At 40.5% G+C, this 25289-nt stretch overlaps 1 protein-coding gene across 1 annotated transcript; it reads right to left on the reverse strand.

The window, feature by feature from the left end:
• Positions 1-413: 413 nt before the first annotated feature.
• On the reverse strand, positions 414-23610 carry CD8A (CD8 subunit alpha). The gene is made up of 6 exons (XM_075266425.1): positions 23542-23610; positions 13386-13736; positions 13141-13221; positions 8380-8499; positions 5820-5853; positions 414-465 (listed from the first exon to the last, which is right to left on the reverse strand). Exons 1-6 carry the CDS (start codon positions 23600-23602, stop codon positions 414-416), a joined length of 699 nt encoding a protein of 232 aa, XP_075122526.1. The 5' UTR covers positions 23603-23610.
• Positions 23611-25289: the final 1679 nt, after the last annotated feature.

Genomic DNA, 25289 nt, shown 5'->3' on the forward strand with positions numbered 1-25289 from the left:
ATAGAGCAGGTCCTATCCTGCTGTGTGTCATCAGAACAGAATGAATGCAGACATGAATGTGCTGAGATGTCAGTCCAAGTGTCATCTGAGTGAATTCCACTGCAAACTCAGCCCCACATCTTAAGCACACGCGGTCATGTACAAGGGGTCTGACTCTAAACATAGAGTAGATTGTCCTTCCTTTCTTAAAAATGTCACCTAGAATAGAAAAAAAGAATCAGTCCAGTCCTAACATATAATGCTGCGTCCAGAAATACAGCTTTGACATCTGAACTGGTTTACTGGAGACACGAGTGCTTGTAATATAGCGGCAGCAGTACAAGGCTTTACACAACAGGTGGGTCTATGACGTGTCTGTGGCATCATGGGCAAGCAGAAAGTCTGCAGAGTAGGCAATGAGTCCATCCTGTGCACTAGATGTGTCTATTCGGTATATTCATTTTGCCATTCTTCTCATCCATGGGCCTGTAGAAGCAAAACGTGATAAGTCATGGTTAATATCCATCAATGTAAAGTACATTTCAAATCCTTAAAGGAATTTTCCATGTTATGTTAATAAGCTTAATTTGTGTAAAATTTAAAAGTTCTACAACTTTCTAATACGCTTTACATTTTTATTTCTTACTATTTTCTAGGCATCTGCTTGCTGTGTGAATGAGAGCACTATTGTACACATTCAGAAGCAGCTGATATGTGGATACAAACAGTCTAGACAATGCTGCCTGAACGCCAGAGTCAGGGTTGGTTCACACTAGTGTATGTATTCCGTCCGGGCAGTGTGCGGCAAGCACATGGACCCCATTATAGTCTATAGGGTCCGTGTGCTGTGACAGCACAGCGCTTGCAATTGCGATTGTATTCCATCCGGGGGGTCTCCAACTGGACGGAATACATACGCTAGTGTGAACCAGGGGTGAGGCAACATGCTGCTGGTATATTTAGCTCACAGAGTATTGTCTAGACTAATCGTACCCTCTGTTTACTTGAGAGCATGGATAGTTATGGACAGATTTGCTGCCTTGAAAATACAGAGGTAGTAAATCAATTTATGAAGTAATATAATTAATAAAGCTTATAAGAGATGCTGAACTTTGCTTGTGTAAAATGTTAAAAGATTAGCTGTCATTTCATAAAACTTTGTTAATGTCACTCTGATGGGTCAAAAGTTTTGATTGCTGAGACCCCACCGATTGTTGTAATGGAGGGACAGAAATGCTCAATGTTATACCTCATTGGTGGTATTTGAGAAAGGTAAAATTCAAGATTTGCTTTGTTTCGGGTTCGGGTGGTTCAGGACCAAGGTTCGTTTCCAGTCAAACACCTTAAAGGGATCCTATCATTAAAATGCAATTTTTTCTGACTAACATGTAGGAATAGCCTTAAGAAAGGCTATTCTTCTCCTACCTTTAGATGTCTTCTCCGCACCGCTGTTCGGTAGAAATCCTGGTTTTCTTTACGCTCTGTACTCCGTTGAACTACAGGAACGTACTGTGCATGCCAGTATGCTCGCGTTAGCGGCCACAAAAAAATGACCACGGGCATGTGCAGTCAGCATTGCCTGAGGCCGATGGCAGAGCCAACTGCACATGCGTACAAGTTTGACCCCAGCGCTGGAAGAAGACGTGGAGAAAGACCATTCCAGACAAAGATGGAGGTGGCACTGGAGATTTCTCTCGCAGCACTGGGGATTCCTCCAGTGCTGTAAGAGAACTTATTTTCATACAGAAGAAAACTGGGATTTCTACCAAACAGCTGCATGGAGAAGACATCTAAAGGTAGAAGAAGAATAGCCTTTCTTAAGGCTATTCCTAAGTGTTAGTCAGAAAAAATTGCCTTTTAATGATAGAATACCTTGAAATTGGCTTAAAACATAGTGTATAACACTGTTAGGGCTCCTGGGAAGCTATCTATAAAACATAGTGTAGAATACTGTCAGGGCTCCTAGGAACCTATCTATAAAACATAGTGTAGAACACTGTCAGGGCTCCTAGGAACCTATCTATAAAACATAGTGTAGAATACTGTCAGGGCTCCTAGGAACCTATCTATAAAACATAGTGTAGAACACTGTCAGGGCTCCTAGGAACCTATCTATAAAACATAGTGTAGAACACTGTCAGGGCTCCCAGGAACTTATCTATAAAACATAGTGTATAACACTGTCAGGGCTCCTAGGAACCTATCTATAAAACATAGTGTATAACACTGTCAGGGCTCCTAGGAACCTATCTATGAAACATAGTGTATAACACTGTCAGGGCTCCTAGGAACCTATCTATAAAACATAGTGTAGAACACTGTCAGGGCTCCTAGGAACCTATCTATAAAACATAGTGTATAACACTGTCAGGACTCCTAGGAACTAGGGTTGAGCCGATCTTGAAATTTCAGGATCGTTTTTAAAATCCGATTTCAGATAATTTTCCATTCGAACCCGATCCCAATTCCGATCCAAATGCAAGTCAATGGGATTTTTTTTAATAATCAAAGATTGGATTTTAAAAATGATCCTATTCACTACACAACATGTAGTCCAAAAATTGTTTAAATTTTTGGACTCCACGGTGTGTAGTGATTAAAAAAAAATCCCCCGGCTACTTAGTCCACCTTGTGTCCACTTACCTGCACAGATCGCTGCCGCTCCCCGTTCTTCTCGGTCCGTTCCTCTCTTTGACATGCCTTCAGAGAGTCGTGCACACCTCCACCTCCCTAGGCTAGTGTTAGAGATGATGGGAATAGGCGGGGCTTGTTGTGGCTTAGGAGAGTGTGGGCCCACACTCTCCTACGCCACAAGCCCTGCCTTCTCCCAGCATCTCTAACAGAAGAGCAGTGAGAAGAACGGAACCGGCAGCGACAGCACTTCTGTGCAGGTAAGTTGAGCGAAGTTCTTGAATAGATAGATACTATCTACTCTTCTGCTTCGTCCCTGCTTTACTGTATACTCAGCTCTGCTACATCTCAGATGTAGCAGAGTTGAGTATACAGCTCTGCTACATCTCAGATGTAGCAGAGTTGAGTATAAGGTAAAACAGGAACAAAGCAGAAGAGTGGCAGGCTGCGGTAAATCCATAGGAATGAATGGACGGAGCCGGCATGCAGGGGGATAAGCGGCCGGAGGCTGGCAAAGTCTGCGTGCCGGCCGCTTCCATGCATTCCTATTGGTGCTCGCTCATTTGATACTATAGCTTTTCCCACAATCATTGGCCAGTAGCCAAGCATTGTGGGAAATAACCTCCGACCTCGATCTCACCGGAAAAGATCGGGATCGGAATTCCGATCACGATCGTGAAATTTACTTGATCGCCAATCGCTCATCCCTACTGGGAACCCATCTATAAAACATAGTGTAGTATACTGTCCGGACTCCTAGGAACCTATCTATAAAACATAGTGTAGAACACTGTCAGGGCTCCTAGGAACCTATCTATAAAACATAGTGTAGAACACTGTCAGGGCTCCTAGGAACCCATCTATAAAATATAGTGTAGAATACTGTCAGGGCTCCTAGGAACCTATCTATAAAACATAGTGTAGAACACTGTCAGGGCTCCTAGGAACCCATCTATAAAATATAGTGTAGAATACTGTCAGGACTCCTAGGAACCTGTCTATAAAACATAGTGTAGAACACTGTCAGGGCTCCTAGGAACCTATCTATAAAACATAGTGTAGAACACTGTCAGGACTCCTAGGAACCTGTCTATAAAACATAGTGTAGAACACTGTCAGGGCTCCTAGGAACCTATCTATAAAACATAGTGTAGAATACTGTCAGGGCTCCTAGGAACCTATCTATAAAACATAGTGTAGAACACTGTCAGGGCTCCTAGGAACCCATCTATAAAATATAGTGTAGAACACTGTCAGGACTCCTAGGAACCTGTCTATAAAACATAGTGTAGAACACTGTCAGGGCTCCTAGGAACCTATCTATAGAACATAATTTAGAACACTGTCTGAAGAGACCTCCGAGTATAATGTGGCAGCCATTTTAGTTCAACCTAGATAATTTTAATTTGGAATATTTAGTTGGAACCCGGCTCAGTATGAGTCGGTTTGCCAATCTCTATTTGTAATCAACTTTGCTTGTCTTTTCTCATAGAGGCAGAGTTAGTTGTGTCATAGTCTTCAATGGTAAAGACCAAAGCAAGACAATGGAAAAATACTGTAGGCTACCTGCTTGATCTTACTCAGGATATGTAGACTCCAAGAATTTTTTTTTCAAAGTTTTTTTTTATTAAGGTGTTAAAAGTCAACAAAAACTATATAAGGCCGGGGCTGCACGTTGGGAAAACGCAACAATTTGGCCGCAAAAGCATGGCAGAAGATGGTTCATTTTACAGTACCTGGCTAACCCCATCCACATATTGCAAAAAAAATACCCATAGCGGAAATGCTGCGTTTCCAAAACCGTTACATTTATGTAAATCGCGGCTGGCGTTTTCTGTATAGGTGTATAGGGGCAGAAAGTCCGCAGAGGAGAACTTTGTGGACTTTCTGTGAAAAAAGCTGTGGAAAAAAAGTGTGATGTGTTGCTGTCGCTGTCTTTTCCGCAGTGCTTTTTGGATGTGGCTTGCTACGTGGGGGCCTTAACCTAAATCTAGTGTTACTGTAATCGTACTAACCAGCAGAATATAAGTAATTCTCAACAGTTCCTCTAATTGGTGGTGGAAAAGCAACAGAGACTACCACAGAGGGCGCCACCCAACATAGGCCCAGTACTGCGGCCATTGTAGTTCGGTTCTTGAGTATTGCACTCTAAGAACATCATGAAGGATCACAGCTTACAGTTTGTTTCTCCCCATTTTATGAGTTTCTGCCAATAAGACGTCAAATATGAAGAGTTGTTTAAAATATAAAGGAAAAAACAATATTTCCCAGAAATTCTGTGCATTAAAAATGAAACTCACTTGAGGTTTTGTTGTTTTTCAGTCTGTGGCATGGCTCAAACCCAAGACTCTACATATTGTGCAGTCAATGTATACACCATACTGACCACAGGCTGTATATGGAAAAGATATTAACAGATTTCACTTGTATATTTCTTCTCATTAGCAGTTGTGGAAATTTACACCATGATATTAAGGTATTAGTTGTGTTATTCTGTGAACGTCCGGCTGCTGAGCTGAGCATACACGGTATTAAAGGGGTATTCCCACGTCGCATACTCACAAGTCTTCACTGCTGTAAAATCTTCTTTCTTCCTGGTTTCTTGTGTCATTTGGTGAGCGGGGTTTCATATGCAACCTGCCGTTTAGCGCCGCCCCCAAATTAGCATGTAGCTCCACCCACCGCATAGCGTGATTCTATGGGGCAGCTGAAGGGCCTGTGATGTCATCAAAGGTCCTCAAATAACACTATATGCACAATATTGGACTATGAAGTACAGGCAGGAGCAGCTCCATTCTGTGTTACATACAGAGACTGCCTGTCTCTGCCATAATGAACATAATTGAATTAGCTAGCCTGATAACTGGGAGAACAGAAGACGAGTTCAGAAATGAAAGCAGCTCCTCTCCCCTATCTGAGAGATGGAAGCTAGGTCACATGTGGTGCAGACACAGGAATAACTAGAAACACAGGCTCGCTCCCTGCACTTAGCCCCTCCTCCCTCCCCCCTGACAGCAGGCAGATACATCACTTGACTTTTGAGCAGACAAGTCAAGGGCTGTGTCAGCAATGAATTGAATAAAGTAAGATAGTGGACAAACAAAGCAGTTTGGCTGAAGCAATGTATTTAGGAAAAGTCTTACATCCACATTAACAAGCAGCATAGATAGGATCCTTGTGATGGGACAACCCCTTTAAAATGTTCTTACCTAGGCTTACAGCGGCATCGCCTTCTTCTTGTTCCTAAAAGGGGAAAACAATGGAGTATTAAAACATGGACTATTGTCATGTAATATAAACCTAAATTACAAGTCACATGGTCGGAAGGTCCTTTAGTGATCACATGGTGGGCAGAGAGTTCTAGGATTTGGTTTCCTGTAACTGTTTTATCACATATTATGTGTTTTATGCACTTTTATGCAGATATTTAGACATCTAACCAACAATGTATTGCATTGTGATCTTCTAAGGGGCTCATGTATCAAAGAAGATCGCTAATATATAGCGAAACTGAACATTTGTCGCAGGAAGTGGGATCTTGATATATAGTGGTGGTCTTATCAAGGAGGTGTTCTCTGATAAAAGTGTCATTGTACTTTATAAAACTTTGGGCTTTTAGATTTTCTATACATAATACATGTGATTTACAAGATCTGTGTGATTGTATTTCAAGATCTGAGAGATGTCGCCAATCTGAGACTTAAGGGTTTTTCGATGGCGCTGTATTAGACTTTCTGAACCGCAGGCTTATAAAAAGTAAGTGAAAAAAAAAAGTGTCACAAAGTAAAGTCACCCACAACATATAAGCAACATGACTGTATTGTATGTACAGTATATACAGGGGTATAGCTATAGGGGTGCAACAGTAGCAATCGCCACCAGGTCCCAAAAGTCTCTCTGCCACATGAAATATACCCCTATTCTAAATATTTCTAGGTAAGAAAAGGCCCATTACAGATTTTGCATTGGAGCCCGGGAGCTTCATGTTACACCTCTGTGTATATAGCATTAGCCCAAATTTCTTGCTAACCATTCCCTTGTACAACTATCTCTTGTAACATATTGTAACTTGCTAAAAATCCTTTAGAACATTGTCCTACTTTGGTAATTTCCATATATAAAATCTTAAAGGGAGCATGTCACCAGACCCCAGCATATCCACACAATCCCACAGATAGATAGGTTAGTGTCTCTAGAGCCCAGCATATCAACACAATCTCCCAGACAGGTAGGTTAGGACCACCAGACCCCAGTATATCAACACAATCCCACAGATAGATAGAAACACTGTTTGATTCAGATGATGTTAATTTATCTATCTGTGGGCTAGTTTGATATGCCAGGGTCTGGTCGCACATTCCCTGTAGAGAGGGGATCACTAGAAACATACCAAATAGTAGCAGATGTGCATATTTATAACTTTGTATACATTCTAGATGTTAATTATCATATATATATATATATATATATATATATATATATATATATATATACACACACTCACTGGCCACTTTATTAGGTACACCATGCTAGTAACGGGTTGGACCCCCTTTTGCCTTCAGAACTGCCTCAATTCTTCGTGGCATAGATTCAACACGATGCTGGAAGCATTCCTCAGAGATTTTGCTCCATATTGACATGATGGCATCACACAGTTGCCGCAGATTTGTCGGCTGCACATCCATGATGCGAATCTCCCGTTCCACCACATCCCAAAGATGCTCTATTGTATTGAGATCTGGTGACTGTGGAGGCCATTGGAGTACAGTGAACTCATTGTCATGTTCAAGAAACCAGTCTGAGATGATTCCAGCTTTATGACATGGCGCATTATCCTGCTGAAAGTAGCCATCAGATGTTGGGTACATTGTGGTCATAAAGGGATGGACATGGTCAGCAACAATACTCAGGTAGGCTTTGGCGTTGCAACGATGCTCAATTGGTACCAAGGGGCCCAAAGAGTGCCAAGAAAATATTCCCCACACCATGACACCACCACCACCAGCCTGAACCGTTGATACAAGGCAGGATGGATCCATGCTTTCATGTTGTTGACGCCAAATTCTGACCCTACCATCCGAATGTCGCAGCAGAAATCGAGACTCATCAGACCAGGCGTTTTTCCAATCTTCAATTGTCCAATTTCGATGAGCTTGTGCAAATTGTAGCCTCAGTTTCCTGTTCTTAGCTGAAAGGAGTGGCACCCGGTGTGGTCTTCTGCTGCTGTAGCCCATCTGCCTCAAAGTTCGACGTACTGTGCGTTCAGAGATGCTCTTCTGGCTACCTTGGTTGTAACGGGTGGCTATTTGAGTCACTGTTGCCTTTCTATCAGCTCGAACCAGTCTGGCCATTCTCCTCTGACCTCTGGCATCAACAACGCATTTCCGCCCACAGAACTGCCGCTCACTGGATGTTTTTTCTTTTTCGGACCATTCTCTGTAAACCCTAGAGATGGTTGTGCATGAAAATCCCAGTAGATCAGCAGTTTCTGAAATACTCAGACCAGCCCTTCTGGCACCAACAACCATGCCACGTTCAAAGGCACTCAAATCACCTTTCTTCCCCATACTGATGCTCGGTTTGAACTGCAGGAGATTGTCTTGACCATGTCTACATGCCTAAATGCACTGAGTTGCCGCCATGTGATTGGCTGATTAGAAATTAAGTGTTAACGAGCAGTTGGACAGGTGTACCTAATAAAGTGGCCGGTGAGTGTATATATATATATATAATACATTTTATAGATATAGAAATATAAAAGAATCTTACGGCAGCAGAGCATTACAAAAGTGATCAGAAAGCAGATCAGAAAAAATCCACATAATCCTGCCAGTGGAGCCCATACGTATAGGTCACATGATAAACCCAATGCTTCAGTGGTCTCTTTACCTGCGAAAAAAAAAAAAAAGATCTCTTTGCACAAGTTATAAATAATAGTCATACAATCATTTCCATAGTTACATGTTTGGACTATTTGCTATAGGGGTTAGGACTAGAGATGAGTGAACACTAAAATGTTCGAGGTTCGAAATCCGATTCGAACAGCCGCACACTGTTCGAACAGGTTTCGAACCCCATTATAGTCTATGGGGGGAAATGCTCGTTTCAGGGGTAGGCAACATTCAATCAAATTCTACTTACCAAGTCCATGAGTGAGGGTCGGGCTGGATTCTTCTTCCTGTGCAGCGTCCCCGCGTCCTCTTCCGGCCTTGAATTCACTCTGCTAGGCATTGGGCCTAGGCAGAGCCTACTGCGCATGTGCGGGCATGCGCTGTCGGCTCTGCCCAGGCCCGATGCCTAAGCAGAGTGAATTCAGAGCCGGAATAGGACGCGTGAATGCTGCGCAGGGAGAAGACTTCTAAAGGTAAGAGAAGAACCAGCGTTGATTGGCCGACTATATAGCATTCTGCCAATCAACGTTGGTTCTGCATCGAATCCTAACTTCAAACAGCTAGTAGTGTTCGATTGAGTACGAGTATTTTGAATACCGTAGTATTCGATCGAATACCTACTCGATCGAATACTACTCGCTCATCTCTAGTTAGGACATAAAGATAATAAACATGCTGAGGTTTGCATAGAATGCTGAGATTAAATACAATGTTTTGCTTCCTTCTGGGAACAGCGCCACACTTGTCTAGTGGTTGTGTCTGGTATTCCATCTCAGCCTCATTCACTTAAAGAAGACCTTTCATGTCTTCCTGCATATGCGGTTTTATATACCGGTAGAAAGCCGGCAGTGTGCTAAATTCAGCGAACTGTCGGCTTTCCTGTTCTGTGCCCCGGGGATATTGGTACCATTAGTTTCGGCACCAACACCATCAGAAGGGTGTTCCTGACAGTCTAGCTTGACTTGTCCATCTCTAATCCTAACAAGCTGTTTTACCTTCACCTGGATTTTAAGAAGGAAACCCTAGTCACAGCTTAGGCTGCCTTGTGCAACTTCTCCTTATGACTATTAGCTGCCTCCCATGCTTTCATATTGGCAGTATTTGCTTTTTCCCTTCTCCTTTCTATTTTGCCCAGACCACCATGAAGACTTGTTCACAACATGTCTGTACACACAATCATCATCCCCATCCTATGCCAAAGTCGCCCCACGCAGTTATGATCCCTCTTTTTGTGACCCCCACAGAATCTCTCTTTGACAATATTCTGCAGAGCAATTGCTACTTTTGGCATTAAAGGGTTAATTTTCTCCTTACTGACAGTAAAAGGCTGTGTATCATATATCTTCCCCTAGGGCAGGGGTGCTCACACTTTTTCAGCATGTGAGCTACTTTATAAACTGACCAAGGCAAAAAGATCTACTACCCACTTTTTGTGGGCGGGGCCAGGGCGGGCCTGTGGATGGGATGGGGCGTGTCTGTGGGTGGGGCCGCGCATGTGGGCGGGGTCGGGCGGAGCGTGAGAGCAGGAGACAGCGGCGTTCTGTGGCCGCCCAGGTATCCCCGGTGTCTGCTTGTTCACAGCGCAGGCTGAGAGTTATCCCTGGACACTGGCAGGCTGGGTCTGCGACAGCCCCGCCTGCCAGTGTCCGTAGATGACTCTCAGCCTGTGCTGTTAACCAGCAGCACCCCGGCTGCTCCCTCTATCCCTAAGAGCAGGGAGCGCGTCATCCCCCAGAGCTGCTGCTGCCCGGCCTGCAAGTGTCCGGAGTGCTTGTTCACAGCACAGGCTGAGAGTCGACTCTCAGCCTGCACTGTGAACAAGCAGACACTGGGGATCCCTGGCTGCATCCCGCAATCGTCCCATATGTCCTTTGCGATCGACCGGTAGATCGCGATCTACGCATTGGGCACCCCTGCCCTTGGGACTATGTAGCCATATTATTCTACCAGATCAAGACCTTACAGGAAACATGAAGATTCTCCACATCTGCGGTATTATAAAATCTTACACTTAGTCTGAGGTGATGATCGTTGACGCCATGGCAGTTCTCTAGTAGAGAATCAAAGCATCGCCAAAGGGTGCATGCACACTGAGTAACGTCGTGCGTGTATGAGAGCCGTACACGCCGGCATTACAGCAGACTGCCGAACACTTCCCATTCACTTCAATGGGAGCGCTCGTAACAGCGGCGTTTACGAGCGCTCCCATTGAAGTGAATGGGCAGTGTTCGGCAGTCTGCTGTAATGCCGGCGTGTACGGCTCTCATACACGCCCGGCGTTACGTAGTGTGAATGCACCCTTAGTTTGTTATTTTTCATTTCCTGAGTAGTTTCTTAATCTCTTTCTTTATGTGAGTGTTATATACCATTTATGGCTTGTGTGCTATGATATGATATTTATAGCTGTTCATTGTGGTCACTGCATGTTAGATCCGTGTCACATTATAGTAGGTTTCTGTTTGCAGTAGTCACAGAGGATACGCATTAATGTATATAGAAAAGACCACCCAATAAAGTGTGTTACTAATTATAAATCACTTTTCATAAGCGAATAGTACAGATGGATATAAGAAACTTTGTATAGTACGTTATAAAGGAAATCTGTTTCCTTCTCCACTTATTAGAGCTCATTCCCACGATGTAATGCAGTGCTCATTCTGACCCATATATACATGTCAGAGTGAGGAACTTCAAAACAGTATCCCATTGACTTCAATGTGTGCCGGTCTTACGCGCGCTACACATTGAAATCAATGGGAGGCTTTTTAACCCATTGATTTCAATGTGTTACGTGCATTAAACGGAACTCATTGAAGTCAACGGGATTCTGTTTTGAACTGTGCAACAATGTGAAAAATGTATCCAGCAAACCAAAAATTAAGATATAACTTTTACTTCATTTATAAAAAATAAAAAGACACTCTTACATTGTGCGTCCAGGATACAAGAGCATGGTCCAAAGCTTATGCATTCGGAACTCCTTTTGTTGTCCCTTACTCATAGCTCCATGTTTTTAATTTTTATATGGAGTAAAAGTTAAGTTTTATAAAACAGAGGAATTGCTGGAATTTTTCAAAGTTTTGTCTTATATTTACCTACAACAGTCGGTGTTTTTCCATGCAACCACACCCTCAGATCCATGCTGTGTAACCAAGTAGAGCGTTAGTTTTTTCTTTTTTGTGTTCATTGATACAAGGGCTGAACATGACCTGAGTGGACAAGTGACTTCCTCCCATATGAGCCACACACTCACATCTCTTTGCTATCATCATTTCCATAACCTGATAAATTGTTGCGAACCGTATTCTCTTCATGATGTAACCATAGTGGTGGACTGGTCACTTCTTCCCACAAAACCAACTTACTCCCATCCTATTGCTGTCATCATTTCTATGACCTCATTGACTGTGACATGCTCACGCGTCCATTATATATTATAGTTCACAAAATTTATCAGTGTTTCATTGCTTAGGGCCATTGACACCCCATCAAAGTGAAGGCTCTATGAGTATGTTCACATGATGAAATTTTGGAGAGAAATTCAAATCCTGGCCCATGTAACTGCTGGTGGAAAGCTGAATCAGAGCGCCCTGATCAACCTCAGAGTCAGATTGACTTGACAGTATCAATATAGAGATTCTGGGGTTTCCATAAGGTACCAAAATATCAACTCTGGTGAGGATATATCTAACCAATTAATAAAATATATATAATATTAAAATATGATATAGAAGTACCGTATATACTCGAGTATAAGTCGACCCGAATATAAGCCGAGGCCCCTAATTTTACCACAAAAAACTGGGAAAACTTATTGACTCGAGTATAAGCCGAGGGGGAAATGCAGCAGCTGATGGAAAATTTCAAAAATTAACATGGTCTGAGTTTTTGGGTGCAGTAGGTGCTGGGGAAGGGGAGGGGGTGTTTTGGTTGTCTGTCTGCCCCTTCCCTGAGATTGAGGACTGGGTTTTTCCCCCACTTGGAATTCAGTCTGGCTGAATATAGGGGATCTTCAGTGCTCCTATTAACCCCTTCCTGACGGAACAGGAGCACTGCAGATCCCTTATATTCAGTAGACCGGGAACTGTCAGACACAGGGATACCTAATGTGTATGTGTCACAGTCATTTTCTACTTTTATATGTATTCTAGGGAAAGGAGGGATTTACAACTTTTTTAAAATACTTTTTAAAGCTTCTTTTTTTCCCCACTATTTTATGGGAGATTCTATACATTGATATTGCGGCTGGTCATAGACCCCCCCCCCCTAAAAAAAAATAAAAAATAAAAAAATGTTGCTGACTCGAGTATAAGCCGAGGGGGGCTTTTTCAGCACAAAAACTGTGCTGAAAAATTTGGCTTACATTCGAGTATAAGTATTAAACTTTTTAGGTTTTTACATGGTGGTAGTTCATAAATTGAAAAAAATAAATAAAAATGAAAATTTGCTACTTTAAAAAACAAGATTTGGCCAGATGTAAGACCATAATATTATAAAAAGTTAGCAGAAATCTTTGGGGTTCGTTGCCTTAGTCCCCAGTTCTCTAACCAAGCCAAGCGACTAGGGGACATTTCCTATCAATCCCCAAATTGGCTATGCCCTGCATTACAGAAAAGCAAGCGGATCTTGCGGCCCATACCTGGGGTACAATTACACGAATCTCCTGCTGGTCCTGTTGTTCTAGCAGGCGCTTTCGTTGTTGTTGTTTTGGGTGTTGTCACTGAAAAAAGTCAAAAACATTGTAAGCAGACAGATGTGCTGTAAATGATCCCAGATCGTCTATTCCCTTCATCTTAAATTTTATATGTTTATAACAATATAGAAGATTGGATGCGTCGATCCAATGGGCCATTCCCCTTTCAGATACGTATTTTTTGGACTTACCTTCAGGATAGAAGAGCTTGAGGCCCGGGCTGATATGCAGCACTGAATTTTTATTTATCAAACAGTAGTAAGTTCCTTGGTCGGTCTGATCAAATCTCTCGATAACCAGGGTGAACAAGGATGCCGATATACTTGGTTTGAAGCGGCCGCTCTCAGTTTGATCCTTGTACGTTGCTTTTCTTGTGCTGCTGTAATATACAATAGATTGTGGAGATACGGCCCCTTTCTTATGACGGAACCAGAAGATCCCAACATCGGTGGCTTCATGGTTTTCAGCTTCACATTTCAATGTCACAGGACTTGAGCTGCCCCTTTGCAAAGTATCGCTGGTAAGTTTCAGCTGGTGAGTACCTAAAAGAGGTGCGACATCATGAATCGTAGGCCCGTGACGCATGTCATAGATCATTATTATTGCTGGTTTTGGTCTCTTTATTAGTAGACACATGGGCTTGCCAGGAGCAGATGCGCGCAGAGGAATAGTTGTACTGTCAATACCACCAATTTTGGATATAGAATACATTTATTAAAAAACTTTGCTTGAGGGGCATTTGAATCAAATAACATTCTGCAAATTTTTGGATTTAGTCTTTTGAGTTTCATTTTTGTGGCATTCGTTTTGTAGTATAAATGACATGTGGTCTGCATTCTGTGGGTGAGAATTCATGTAACAATACCAAAATTATATATTAACTTAGTTATTATTACACAATAAAAACACTTTTAATAAAAAGTCCATTAGTTTCTGTTGTACCATATATCATTGGTCTTAAAAAAAAACCAAAAAACAATTCTGGCATTATATTTTCCCCGTGTGGATTAAATAACATGATCATTCTATAGTTTTTACATGGCAATAACTGTATAATGTGTACTTTGCTTCTGTTTTAACATAATCAAGCATTTTCAGAGCAAATTTTTTAAAATTTTTTGTCCCACGAGTGGATTTTCCCATACAATTGCTTGGTTGCCTCTGTCTTTCATTGCAATGCTGATAGGCACCCTATTAGGTCCTGCTTCTGGCAAGTCCTAATAGATATACTAAGACATACACATGTGCTAGAACATACAGAAGCAATCTAAACAAAGAAACGTGAAATGTGTTCCTCAATTTATCGAGATTTGAACAAGTTTTGAGCTCCGGAGCGTCGGTGGCAGGATACATAGGCAATTTTTAGAGATGAGCGAACACTGTTCGGATCAGCCGTTCTGAACAGCACGCTCCCATAGAAATGAATGGAAGCACCTGGCACGTACACTTTGCCGGCGGCCGGTCGCCGTGCCAGGTGCTTCCATTCATTTCTATGGGAGTGTGCTGATCCGAACAGTGTTCGCTCATCTCTAGTAATTTTCCCCGTTTTACAGCTCTTTGACATGATGAATAAGAGTAAGTCTACTGTGCTCCGTGTCTCTGAGGTTTCACTTGTAACTGCTCCTGATGACTTTGGACAATATCCACCATGAGTAGGGATCAATATTCCCATAATTTCCAGTTTCCTTACCATCTTCTGAATTACACTCTTGGAGGGTTCATCACAAACACCTTCTGACATCAATGACAATAAGAAAGATTTGCAATGCACTTTTTTTTTTTTTTTACAGAGACTCAAAGTGCAGGGAGCATTGTGGTGAAGGGTGGCTGCCATACAGATGCTCATCCCTAACTCCCACAAGGGTCAGTTGTTTGGATGTGGAGCCAATTTACCAATAAGTATATTTTTGGCATTTGAGAGTAAACTGGAGTACCCAGAGGAATCGCATGCAAACACGGGGAGAACATACGAGTTGATATAGACCACTGTACACCACCCTCCTGATGAGAAGCCAAGGGACTGAGTGAAGGAGTATGCGACTATGTGCCCAGAAGTTACAAACAAAGCTTAAAGATTGCGATGTCTGTCTGGTGCTAGATCATTGCTCCAATTTGTGGGCATTTCAGTTTGTCGAAATTTCCATATATTGCCGAGCACACTGCATGTTATTTCATTCAGATTGCTTCGTCCGAGCGATAACTATTACAGAATATTTGGGGCCTCTTTTGAGTTGATCTCTCTGTATATAGCCCTTGCCCAAGTGTAAAATAAATCGTTGATTCGGTAGATAATCTGTTTTCCCATAGTCATAATAGCAGCACAATAGTGGGGCTTAAGGCCTTGTGCTGCTGGTAGGACAATAGTGAATCGTTGATTATGTAGATAATCTGTTTTCCCTTAGTCCTAACAGCAGCACAAGGCCTCAAGCCCCACTATTGTGCTGCTGGTAGGACGATAGGGAATCAGAACTGTGATTAGATCACGGAGATAAAATTATAAAAACTGGATGCCACACATCGACCAACTCCAGTGGGAAGGAGTGGAAGGATCAGTGCTTACCCAGTTGCAATTTTGAAGAAATCTTTACTTTATTAAGCCAAGGTACAAACCATCTCCTCAGGGGAAAAATTCATCCCAATCCCAATCTGGAGTTGAATAAACCCCTGGATCAACGTTCCAAAACAGAAAATCTAATAATAACTAGAACATGTAATATTGCAGTTATCAACATAGGCATCCAGGCCTTTCTCTTTTAGAAAATTTCCCATGACAACTTCTTCCGGAAGAAGGTTTCATGATGTCACCGCTCACCGCTATTCTAAGTTGGTGGATAAACCTTCTTTCCTCCTGGGCATGAACATGTCCTGTGGTCTTTGTACTGGCCTTTGATAAATTTATACATAACTATTTCTAAAACGGTAGGAGGGTTTATCGATGTGGGATATTTTACAGTCTACATATTACCATGCCCATTGATGTACATGGATTTTTGTTTTCAATAGTTAATAAATAGAGATGAGCGAACAGTGTTCTATCGAACACATGTTCGATCGGATATCAGGGTGTTCGCCATGTTCGAATCGAATCGAACACCACGTGGTAAAGTGCGCCAAAATTCGATTCCCCTCCCACCTTCCCTGGCGCCTTTTTTGCACCAATAACAGCGCAGCACTGCTTCATCAAGCCAATACAATGCATTAGCCAGTGCTGATTGGCCAGAGTACGGAATTCGGCCAATCAGCGCTGGCCAATGCATTCTATTAGCCCGATGAAGTAGAGCTGAATGTGTGTGCTAAGCACACACATTCAGCTCTACTTCATCGGGCTAATAGAATGCATTGGCCAGCGCTGATTGGCCAGAGTACGGAACTCGACCAATCAGCGCTGGCTCTGCTGGAGGAGGCGGAGTCTAAGATCGCTCCACACCAGTCTCCATTCAGGTCCGACCTTAGACTCCGCCTCCTCCGGCAGAGCCAGCGCTGATTGGCCGAATTCCGTACTCTGGCCAATCAGCACTGGCTAATGCATTGTATTGGCTTGATGAAGCAGTGCTGAATGTGTGTGCTTAGCACACACATTCAGCTCTACTTCATCGGGCTAATAGAATGCATTGGCCAGCGCTGATTGGCCGAATTCCATACTCTGGCCAATCAGCACTGGCTAATGCATTGTATTGGCTTGATGAAGCAGTGCTGAATGTGTGTGCTTAGCACACACATTCAGCTCTACTTCATCGGGCTAATAGAATGCATTGGCCAATCAGCGCTGGCCAATGCATTCTATTAGCGTGAACTGAGTTTGCACAGGGGTTCTAGTGCACCCTCGGCTCTGCTACATCAGATTGCTACATCTGATGTAGCAGTGCCGAGTGTGCATCAGATGTGTAGTTGAGCAAAACTGACTCAGCACTGCTAAGTCTGCATTCGCATAGGAATGCATTGGCCAGCCTTCGGCCAATCAGCGCTGGCTCTGCCGGAGGAGGCGGAGTCTAAGGTCGGACCTGAATGGAGACTGGTGTGGAGCTATCTTAGACTCCGCCTCCTCCAGCAGAGCCAGCGCTGATTGGTCGAGTTCCGTACTCTGGCCAATCAGCACTGGCTAATGCATTGTATTGGCGTGATGAAGCAGTGCTGAATGTGTGTGCTTAGCACACACATTCAGCTCTACTTCATCGGGCTAATAGAATGCATTGGCCAATCAGCGCTGGCCAATGCATTCTATTAGCGTGAACTGAGTTTGCACAGGGGTTCTAGTGCACCCTCGGCTCTGCTACATCAGATTGCTACATCTGATGTAGCAGTGCCGAGTGTGCATCAGATGTGTAGTTGAGCAAAACTGACTCAGCACTGCTAAGTCTGCATTCGCATAGGAATGCATTGGCCAGCCTTCGGCCAATCAGCGCTGGCTCTGCCGGAGGAGGCGGAGTCTAAGGTCGGACCTGAATGGAGACTGGTGTGGAGCGATCTTAGACTCCGCCTCCTCCAGCAGAGCCAGCGCTGATTGGCCGAATTCCGTACTCTGGCCAATCAGCACTGGCTAATGCATTGTATTGGCTTGATGAAGCAGTGCTGAATGTGTGTGCTTAGCACACACATTCAGCTCTACTTCATCGGGCTAATAGAATGCATTGGCCAGCGCTGATTGGCCGAATTCCGTACTCTGGCCAATCAGCACTGGCTAATGCATTGTATTGGCTTGATGAAGCAGTGCTGAATGTGTGTCCTTAGCACACACATTCAGCTCTACTTCATCGGGCTAATAGAATGCATTGGCCAATCAGCACTGGCCAATGCATTTCTATGGGGAAAAGTTAGCTTGCGAAAATCGCAAACTGACAGGGATTTCCATGAAATAAAGTGACTTTTATGCCCCCAGACATGCTTCCCCTGCTGTCCCAGTGTCATTCCAGGGTGTTGGTATCATTTCCTGGGGTGTCATAGTGGACTTGGTGACCCTCCAGACACGAATTTGGGTTTCCCCCTTAACGAGTTTATGTTCCCCATAGACTATAATGGGGTTCGAAACCCATTCGAACACTCGAACAGTGAGCGGCTGTTCGAATCGAATTTCGAACCTCGAACATTTTAGTGTTCGCTCATCTCTATTAATAAACACAAAAATCAAAAAGTGAGAAAGCAGTTGCCATAATGGTTCTGGACAGTATAGAAAATTGTCTCCTGGACATGATTTTAAGCTATACTTGTTACATGTATTATGCTCAGCTTTATAAGGATCATCCACAATACAAGGTATATATACCATAGAGGGAAGCCATATGACTGCTTGGGAGACCTTAGATTGAATCCCCCATTATAGTGGGTGTTGAGCACCTCTGCAAGGTTCCCTGTCTCTGCAGGTTATACTATATTAGGAAACAAGGTTGGCCAAGATGGAGATGGCACTTGTAGTACCTAGCCCTTCTGTTTCAGAGGGAATCAGGTCTGGTGGTAGTCACCAGGATTCTTCCTCCGACTTCTCTATTTCTCTAGCACCTGATTCTGACTCCGGCTCAGGCTGTGACTCTTTTAGAATTGCTGACAACCATGGTCAGTCAGAAGCAGTAAAGATCCTCTAATTCAATAAGAAAGCCAGAGAGCAAGCTTTGGAGACTACTAGGTCTCTTCATCAGGCATGGTATGACACAATTTTTGAAGGCATGAATACTTAGTCATACTTTTGTTAGCCATTAAAAAGGTATAAACTACTGAAGACTCAATTGTTATATTTCATATCCACTGGCTAATACGGTACAAAGATATATTATTCCTCATAAAAAGGCCAGTGATTGATTTCTAAGTTAGTGAATATGTAAAACACTAAACATTAGATAGATAGATAGATAGATAGATAGATATTAGATAGATAGGAGATAGATAGATAGATAGATAGATAGATAGATAGATAGATAGATAGGAGATAGATAGATAGATAGATAGATAGATAGATAGATAGATAGGAGATAGATAGATAGATAGATAGATAGATAGATAGATAGGAGATAGATAGATAGATAGATAGATAGATAGGAGATGATAGATAGATAGATAGATAGATAGATAGATAGATAGATAGATATAGATAAATAGATAGATAGATAGATAAGAGATAGATAGACAGATAGAGATAGATAGATAGATAGATGATAGATAGATAGGAGATAGATAGATAGATAGATAGGAGATAGATAGATAGATAGATAGATAGATAGATAGATAGATAGATATGGGTAGATAGATAGATATGGATAGATAGATAGATAGATAGATAGATAGATAGATAGATATATAAATAGATAGATAGATAGATAGATAGATAGATAGATAATATATAGATAGATAGATAGATAGATAGATAGATAGATAGATAGATAGATAGGAGATAGATAGATAGACAGATAGAGATAGATAGATAGATAGATAGATAGATAGATAGATAGATAGATAGATAGGAGATAGATAGACAGATAGAGATAGATAGATAGATAGATAGATAGATATGGGTAGATAGATAGATAGATAGATAGATAGATAGACAGATAGAGATAGATAGATAGATAGATAGATAGATAGGAGATAGATAGATAGATAGATAGGAGATAGATAGATAGATATGGGTAGATAGATAGATATGGATAGATAGATAGATAGATAGATAGATAGATAGATAAATAGATAGGAGATAGATAGATAGATAGATAGATAGATAGATAGATAGATAGATATGGGTAGATAGATAGATATGGATAGATAGATATATAAATAGATAGATAGATAGATAGATAGATAGATAGATAGATAGATAGGAGATAGATAGATAGATAGAGATAGATAGATAGATAGATAGATAGATAGATAGATAGATAGATAGATAATATATAGATAGATAGATAGATAGATAGATAGATAGGAGATAGATAGATAGATAGATAGATATAGATAGATAATATATATATATATATATATATATAGATAGATAGATAGATAGATAGATAGATAGATAGATAGATATAGATAATATATAGATAGATAGATATAGATAGATAATATATAGATAGATAGATAGATAGATAGATAGATAGATAGATAGATAGATAGACACTAATTCATTACAGGATATTAAAAATTGTATAATATAATTAAAAACAATTAAAGATTTTAATTTATCGGAGTCAGTAACTTTTTTCTACTGCTCTGACTCGATCTCCACAACCCAAAAAGGGACCCCACTTTAATCTGTGCTCTGGTACCCCCGAGTAGCCGTTACAGTACCAAATAATTTCAGCTAATGGTTATATGAACAGCGATTCATGAATGAGCCAAAGTAGAATTAAGTAATACTCCTATTTATTATGATCATAGAATTTCAATGATACTTTCTGATGATGTAATCTTTTATCAGTCCCAACATCTCCATGGACAGGGCTCTGCCAAACTTGTGTACCTAAACCTGATCATAGCCAAATAGGCTTCCATCTAGTTCTTTTGGACCCACCATCAACATGCAAGCTTAGCCTTGAGGACTATACATTTGCAGACGAGAGGGAAATTAGTATATCTAGTTCATATTTCCCCTAATATCTGTCTTTGATGGACAGTCCGGAGGACCCCTCCCTTATACATTCAGAGTTTTCCCATGATCATAATCATATTTAAATTTGTAGACAATTACAAGTTAAACATTTGGTAAATATGAATAATTACAAATTTTGAGACATTTTTGCACAAATCATCTTAATCCTGGTTCATATTTGCATTTGGTATTCCATTTGGGAACTCCGGTTGGGACCCCCCGAATGAAATACCAAATGCATTGAGAAGCGATGAGCAGTGAAAGCATATGAACCCCATAGACTATAATGGGATCCATGTGTTTTCCACGCGGTGTCCGCACGAGTCATGCGGAGATGAAAGTAGATTGTGAACTACATTTCTCTCCGCATATTCTTTGCGGACACCGCGTGGAAAACACACGGATCCCATTATAGTCTATGGGGTTCGTATGCTTTCACTGCTCACCACTTCTCAATGCATTCAGTATTCCGTTTGGGGGGTGTGGACTCACTGAACGAAATACCAAACGCAGATGTGAACCAGGTCTTAGTGGGGACAGTATTATGTTTTGGCAGGCTGCCAAAGCTTCTACGAATAAAGGAACTTTCTATGGTCTGGGATTTCTTAGAAACCCAGCCATGATGATGTGGCCAGGTTGACTTCTTCCTATCTGATAACTGTCATGATAACATGGACATCATGGCTGGGTTTGTGACAAGTCCCAGACCATAAAAAGTCATATACACTGGGAACCGATCAAGACAACAGATGTCATCAGTAAGATGGTTAGAATAATTTTTTTAAAATTATAAAAATTAGGAAAAAAAAATAAAAAATTTGAAAAAAATTCCCAAAAATGTAAATGATTTATGTATGCAGAAATGTTTAACCTTTAATTGTCTATAGATTTAAAAACAGTCGTGTTCATAAGAAAACTCCTTTCACTGCCTTTTATCTGAAGTGCATGGCCAGATGAGATATCATGTTATATGGTCTCATGGTACCAAACACATCTCTAGCTTTTTTTAATGCATATTGTGAGCCCCATTTAGGTCTCAGTATGTCTTTTTAGAATGGGAGAAAGCCACACAAACACAGGAAGAACATACAAACTCCTTGCAGATGTTGCCCCTGGCGGGATTTGAACCCAGGACTCTATGGCTACAGGGTTGCAGTGCTAACCACTGAGCCACCACGTTGCCCCAAATCTTTACTTTCTATCATGAAACTTTAAAATAAAGCTAAATTACAAAACAATTTGTAAAAAATAAAAAAACGTAAAAAAAAACTTCCAAAAAATCCACCTTAAGTCTGAAAATCCATGTTACAAAAATGCAGCATTTTACAGTACCTGCAAAGTGCAATGAGATTCTGGCTAATCCCATCCACACATTGCAGGAAAAAAATCTGCTGCCGAAAAACTGCCTTTTCAAAAATGCTTGGGTCTTTGTAAATCGCAGCTTGTGAATTATAGCGTTTGCGATTTCCATATAATAGCAGCAGAATGTTTTAGAGGAAAACTCTGCAATATCGCAACAAAAAACAATGTGCATTTCCATCCCATTATTTTTGCTGTGCTTTTCTATGTGGGGCCTTAACCTGACTATGTAAAAAATATATACATGTCTATGATGTTAATATATGTTTGAAGTCTGTGAGATCCAGCATTATCGGAACAATCTAATGTGCGGGGGAAGTAGAAAGATTTTCGACCATCCCCTTACTACATATTTCCCTTTCCCCGGTAAAATATACATGTACACTAATATACATATTTCCAGTCATCAAACCTTAGGGACATAGTCACACAGTCAGAATTTTTTCAGTATTTTGCATTTGTAAATCAAAACTAGAAATAGGTCCGAAAAACAAAAAAGTGTTACAGATCTTTCCATTATACTTATATCTCTTTGTAAGATCCACTTCTAGTTTCGCCCATACGAATACTGATGCAAAATACTGACCAAATCCTGACTGTGTGAAGGTGGCCTAAATAAAATTAAATGAAAAAAAATTCCAAAAATTAAAAACAATGTAAAAAACCCCACCAAATTAAACAACCATAACTATGCAAAAACAAACTACACATTTTTTATGGAATATATTTGTCAAACCCGACATTATCAGAAGACAATATAGTATGTATATGGGAGGAAGGAGAATTTCGACAGCTGTGAACTATTACATATTATTAAATAATAATATTCACCAATACCAAAATTCTAAAAATACTCATACTCATCCTCACTTTTATGGTCTTTATTCACTTTATGTGGATTATCATAATTTTGTAACATTCAAGTCAATAGGAAAAAAAATAGTAAACAAAATAAAAATCTATAAAAATATAACATATTTTTAATAAAAATATAAAAATATTTTCCCCCTTTATTATGGCAATAATAATAATAATAATTATATATATATATATATATATATATATATATATATATATATATATATATATATACACCTTTCTATAGGACACCAAAATTGTCATCTAAAATACAATGTTCTGTCTTAAAACATCCTTACTACTTTTCTATTGTCTAAGGGTTCTGTAATATAGAAAATAAGCTATGGTTGTAAAATATTCATAGTAATGGCTAATTTTAGAAATAAAGAATAACAATAAAAAGAATGCAACAAATACCTATAAAAATGTGAGAGAAAAAATTAGGAATAACCTAAAAAAAATGAAACTAAGATATAAATTTTTTTCAGGGATGTGAAAAAAATAAATAAATGAAATTCATGCAAAATAATTCAAAATTGATAATGATAAATATGACTTACATAAGAAGAGGCAGAAAAGGACTTGAAGAGAGGCGATGGATAACATAGTGCGAGAGATCATTGCAGGGCTGTAATCCTCACTGACTGGCAGCACAGGACATGATTCACACAACTGGGGTCTCGGCATCACAGAGGATGTGATGTCAGTCTCACAATAAAAAACACAAAACAAATGAAACATAATACACAAGACATAAAATCCTATTATGTCCGACATGGTAGACCTGAGAATAATATAGTCATACATTACAGGCCTCTAAATATATGGAACCTATAGAGATGAATCCTAAATAGAAAGATAGAATTACCCTAAATAGATACATTCTAATTAGAAAGATTCTAAAGAAAAGTGTTCTAAAAGTGGATCCTAAGTAGTATCATAGAATCATTTCTGAATAGATCTGCCCTAAATAGAGGGATCCTAAACAGATCATGTATAAATAGATAGGCCCTCAGTAAATGGGGGGTAAATAGATGGCTAAAACATAAACAGACCCTAAATAAATGGAGAGATAATGTATCAATAGATGGACTACAAATAGATATATTCTTAAAGGGATTTGCTCACCTTAGACATTTATGGGATATTCATAAATGATAGATACGAGTTTCATCTCTGGGACCCTCACATATCTCACAAATCCCTTCTTGTAGAAATAAAAGATGAGAGCCATGGATATGTGACCACCATCGTTGGAGAGGTAGAGTTGAGTAATTTGCAGTGGGTGTGGACCTACCGTGTCACCTAACTAGTTTGGCTTTGTGCTACTCATGAGCAGGGAACCACCAGGTCACTTCCTCTAGAAATAGTCCCAGCGTAGGTGACAGCTATCCTAGATGGGTCGAAAATAGTGTTGGGCAAGTAGGTTTGCAACAAACCAGATTCGAACTGAATATTTCAAATTGTTTGGTTTTTAACCCTTTCCCGCCGATGGTATTTTTTGATTTTCGTTTTTTCGTTTTTGACTCCCCTCCTTCTAAACCCCATAACTTTTTTTATTTCTCTGCTCCCAGAGCCATATGAGGTCTTAATTTTTGTGGGACAAATTTTTCTTCATGATGCTACCATTAATTATTCTGTAGAATGTACTGGGAAGCAGGAAAAAAATTCAGAATGGGGTGGATTTGAAGAAAAAATGCATTTCTGCGACTTTCTTACGGGCTTTGGTTTTACAGCGTTCACTGTGCAGCCAAAATCACATGTCCCCTATATTCTGTGTTTTCGTATGGTTCCAGGGATACCAAATTTATATGGTTTTATTTACATTTTGACCCCTAAAAAAAATTCCAAAACTGTGTTAAAAAATTTTTTTTCTGAAAGTCGCCATATTCCGACAGCCGTAACTTTTTTAGACGTAAGTGTACGGGGATGAATAGGGCGTTTTTCTTTGCGGGACTGGGTGTACTTTGTAGTTCTACCATTTTCAGGAAATGTTATTGCTTTGATCACTTTTTATTCAAATTTTTATCAGAATCAAAACAGTGAAAAAAATGGCGATTTGGCACTTTCGACTATTTTTCCTGCTACAGCGTTTACCGAACAGGAAAAATATTTTTATAGATTTGTAGAGCGGGCAATTTCGGACGCGGGGATACCTAACATGTATGTGTTTCACAGTTTTTAACTACTTTTATATGTATTCTAGGGAAAGGGGGGTGATTTGAACTTTTAATACTTTTTATATTTTTTTATATATATTTTTTTATTTTTTTTTGCATTTATTAGACCCCCTAGGGGTGTTGAACCC

This window comes from Leptodactylus fuscus, chromosome 1 (genome assembly GCF_031893055.1).
Source record: "Leptodactylus fuscus isolate aLepFus1 chromosome 1, aLepFus1.hap2, whole genome shotgun sequence".
Lineage (NCBI taxonomy): Eukaryota > Metazoa > Chordata > Amphibia > Anura > Leptodactylidae > Leptodactylus > Leptodactylus fuscus.

What these genes read in the sequence shown, in the direction of transcription:
- CD8A (XM_075266425.1), bottom strand. Translation starts at nt 23,602, where the DNA reads ATGATCTCTCGCACTATGTTATCCATCGCCTCTCTTCAAGTCCTTTTC. An exon ending in CAAGCTCTTCTATCCTGAAG is followed by an intron (nt 13,222 to 13,385) that starts GTAAGTCCAAAA and finishes GACTTTTTTCAG; the next exon opens with TGACAACACCCAAAACAACA. An exon ending in TTCGTGTAATTGTACCCCAG is followed by an intron (nt 8,500 to 13,140) that starts GTATGGGCCGCA and finishes TTTTTTTCGCAG; the next exon opens with GTAAAGAGACCACTGAAGCA.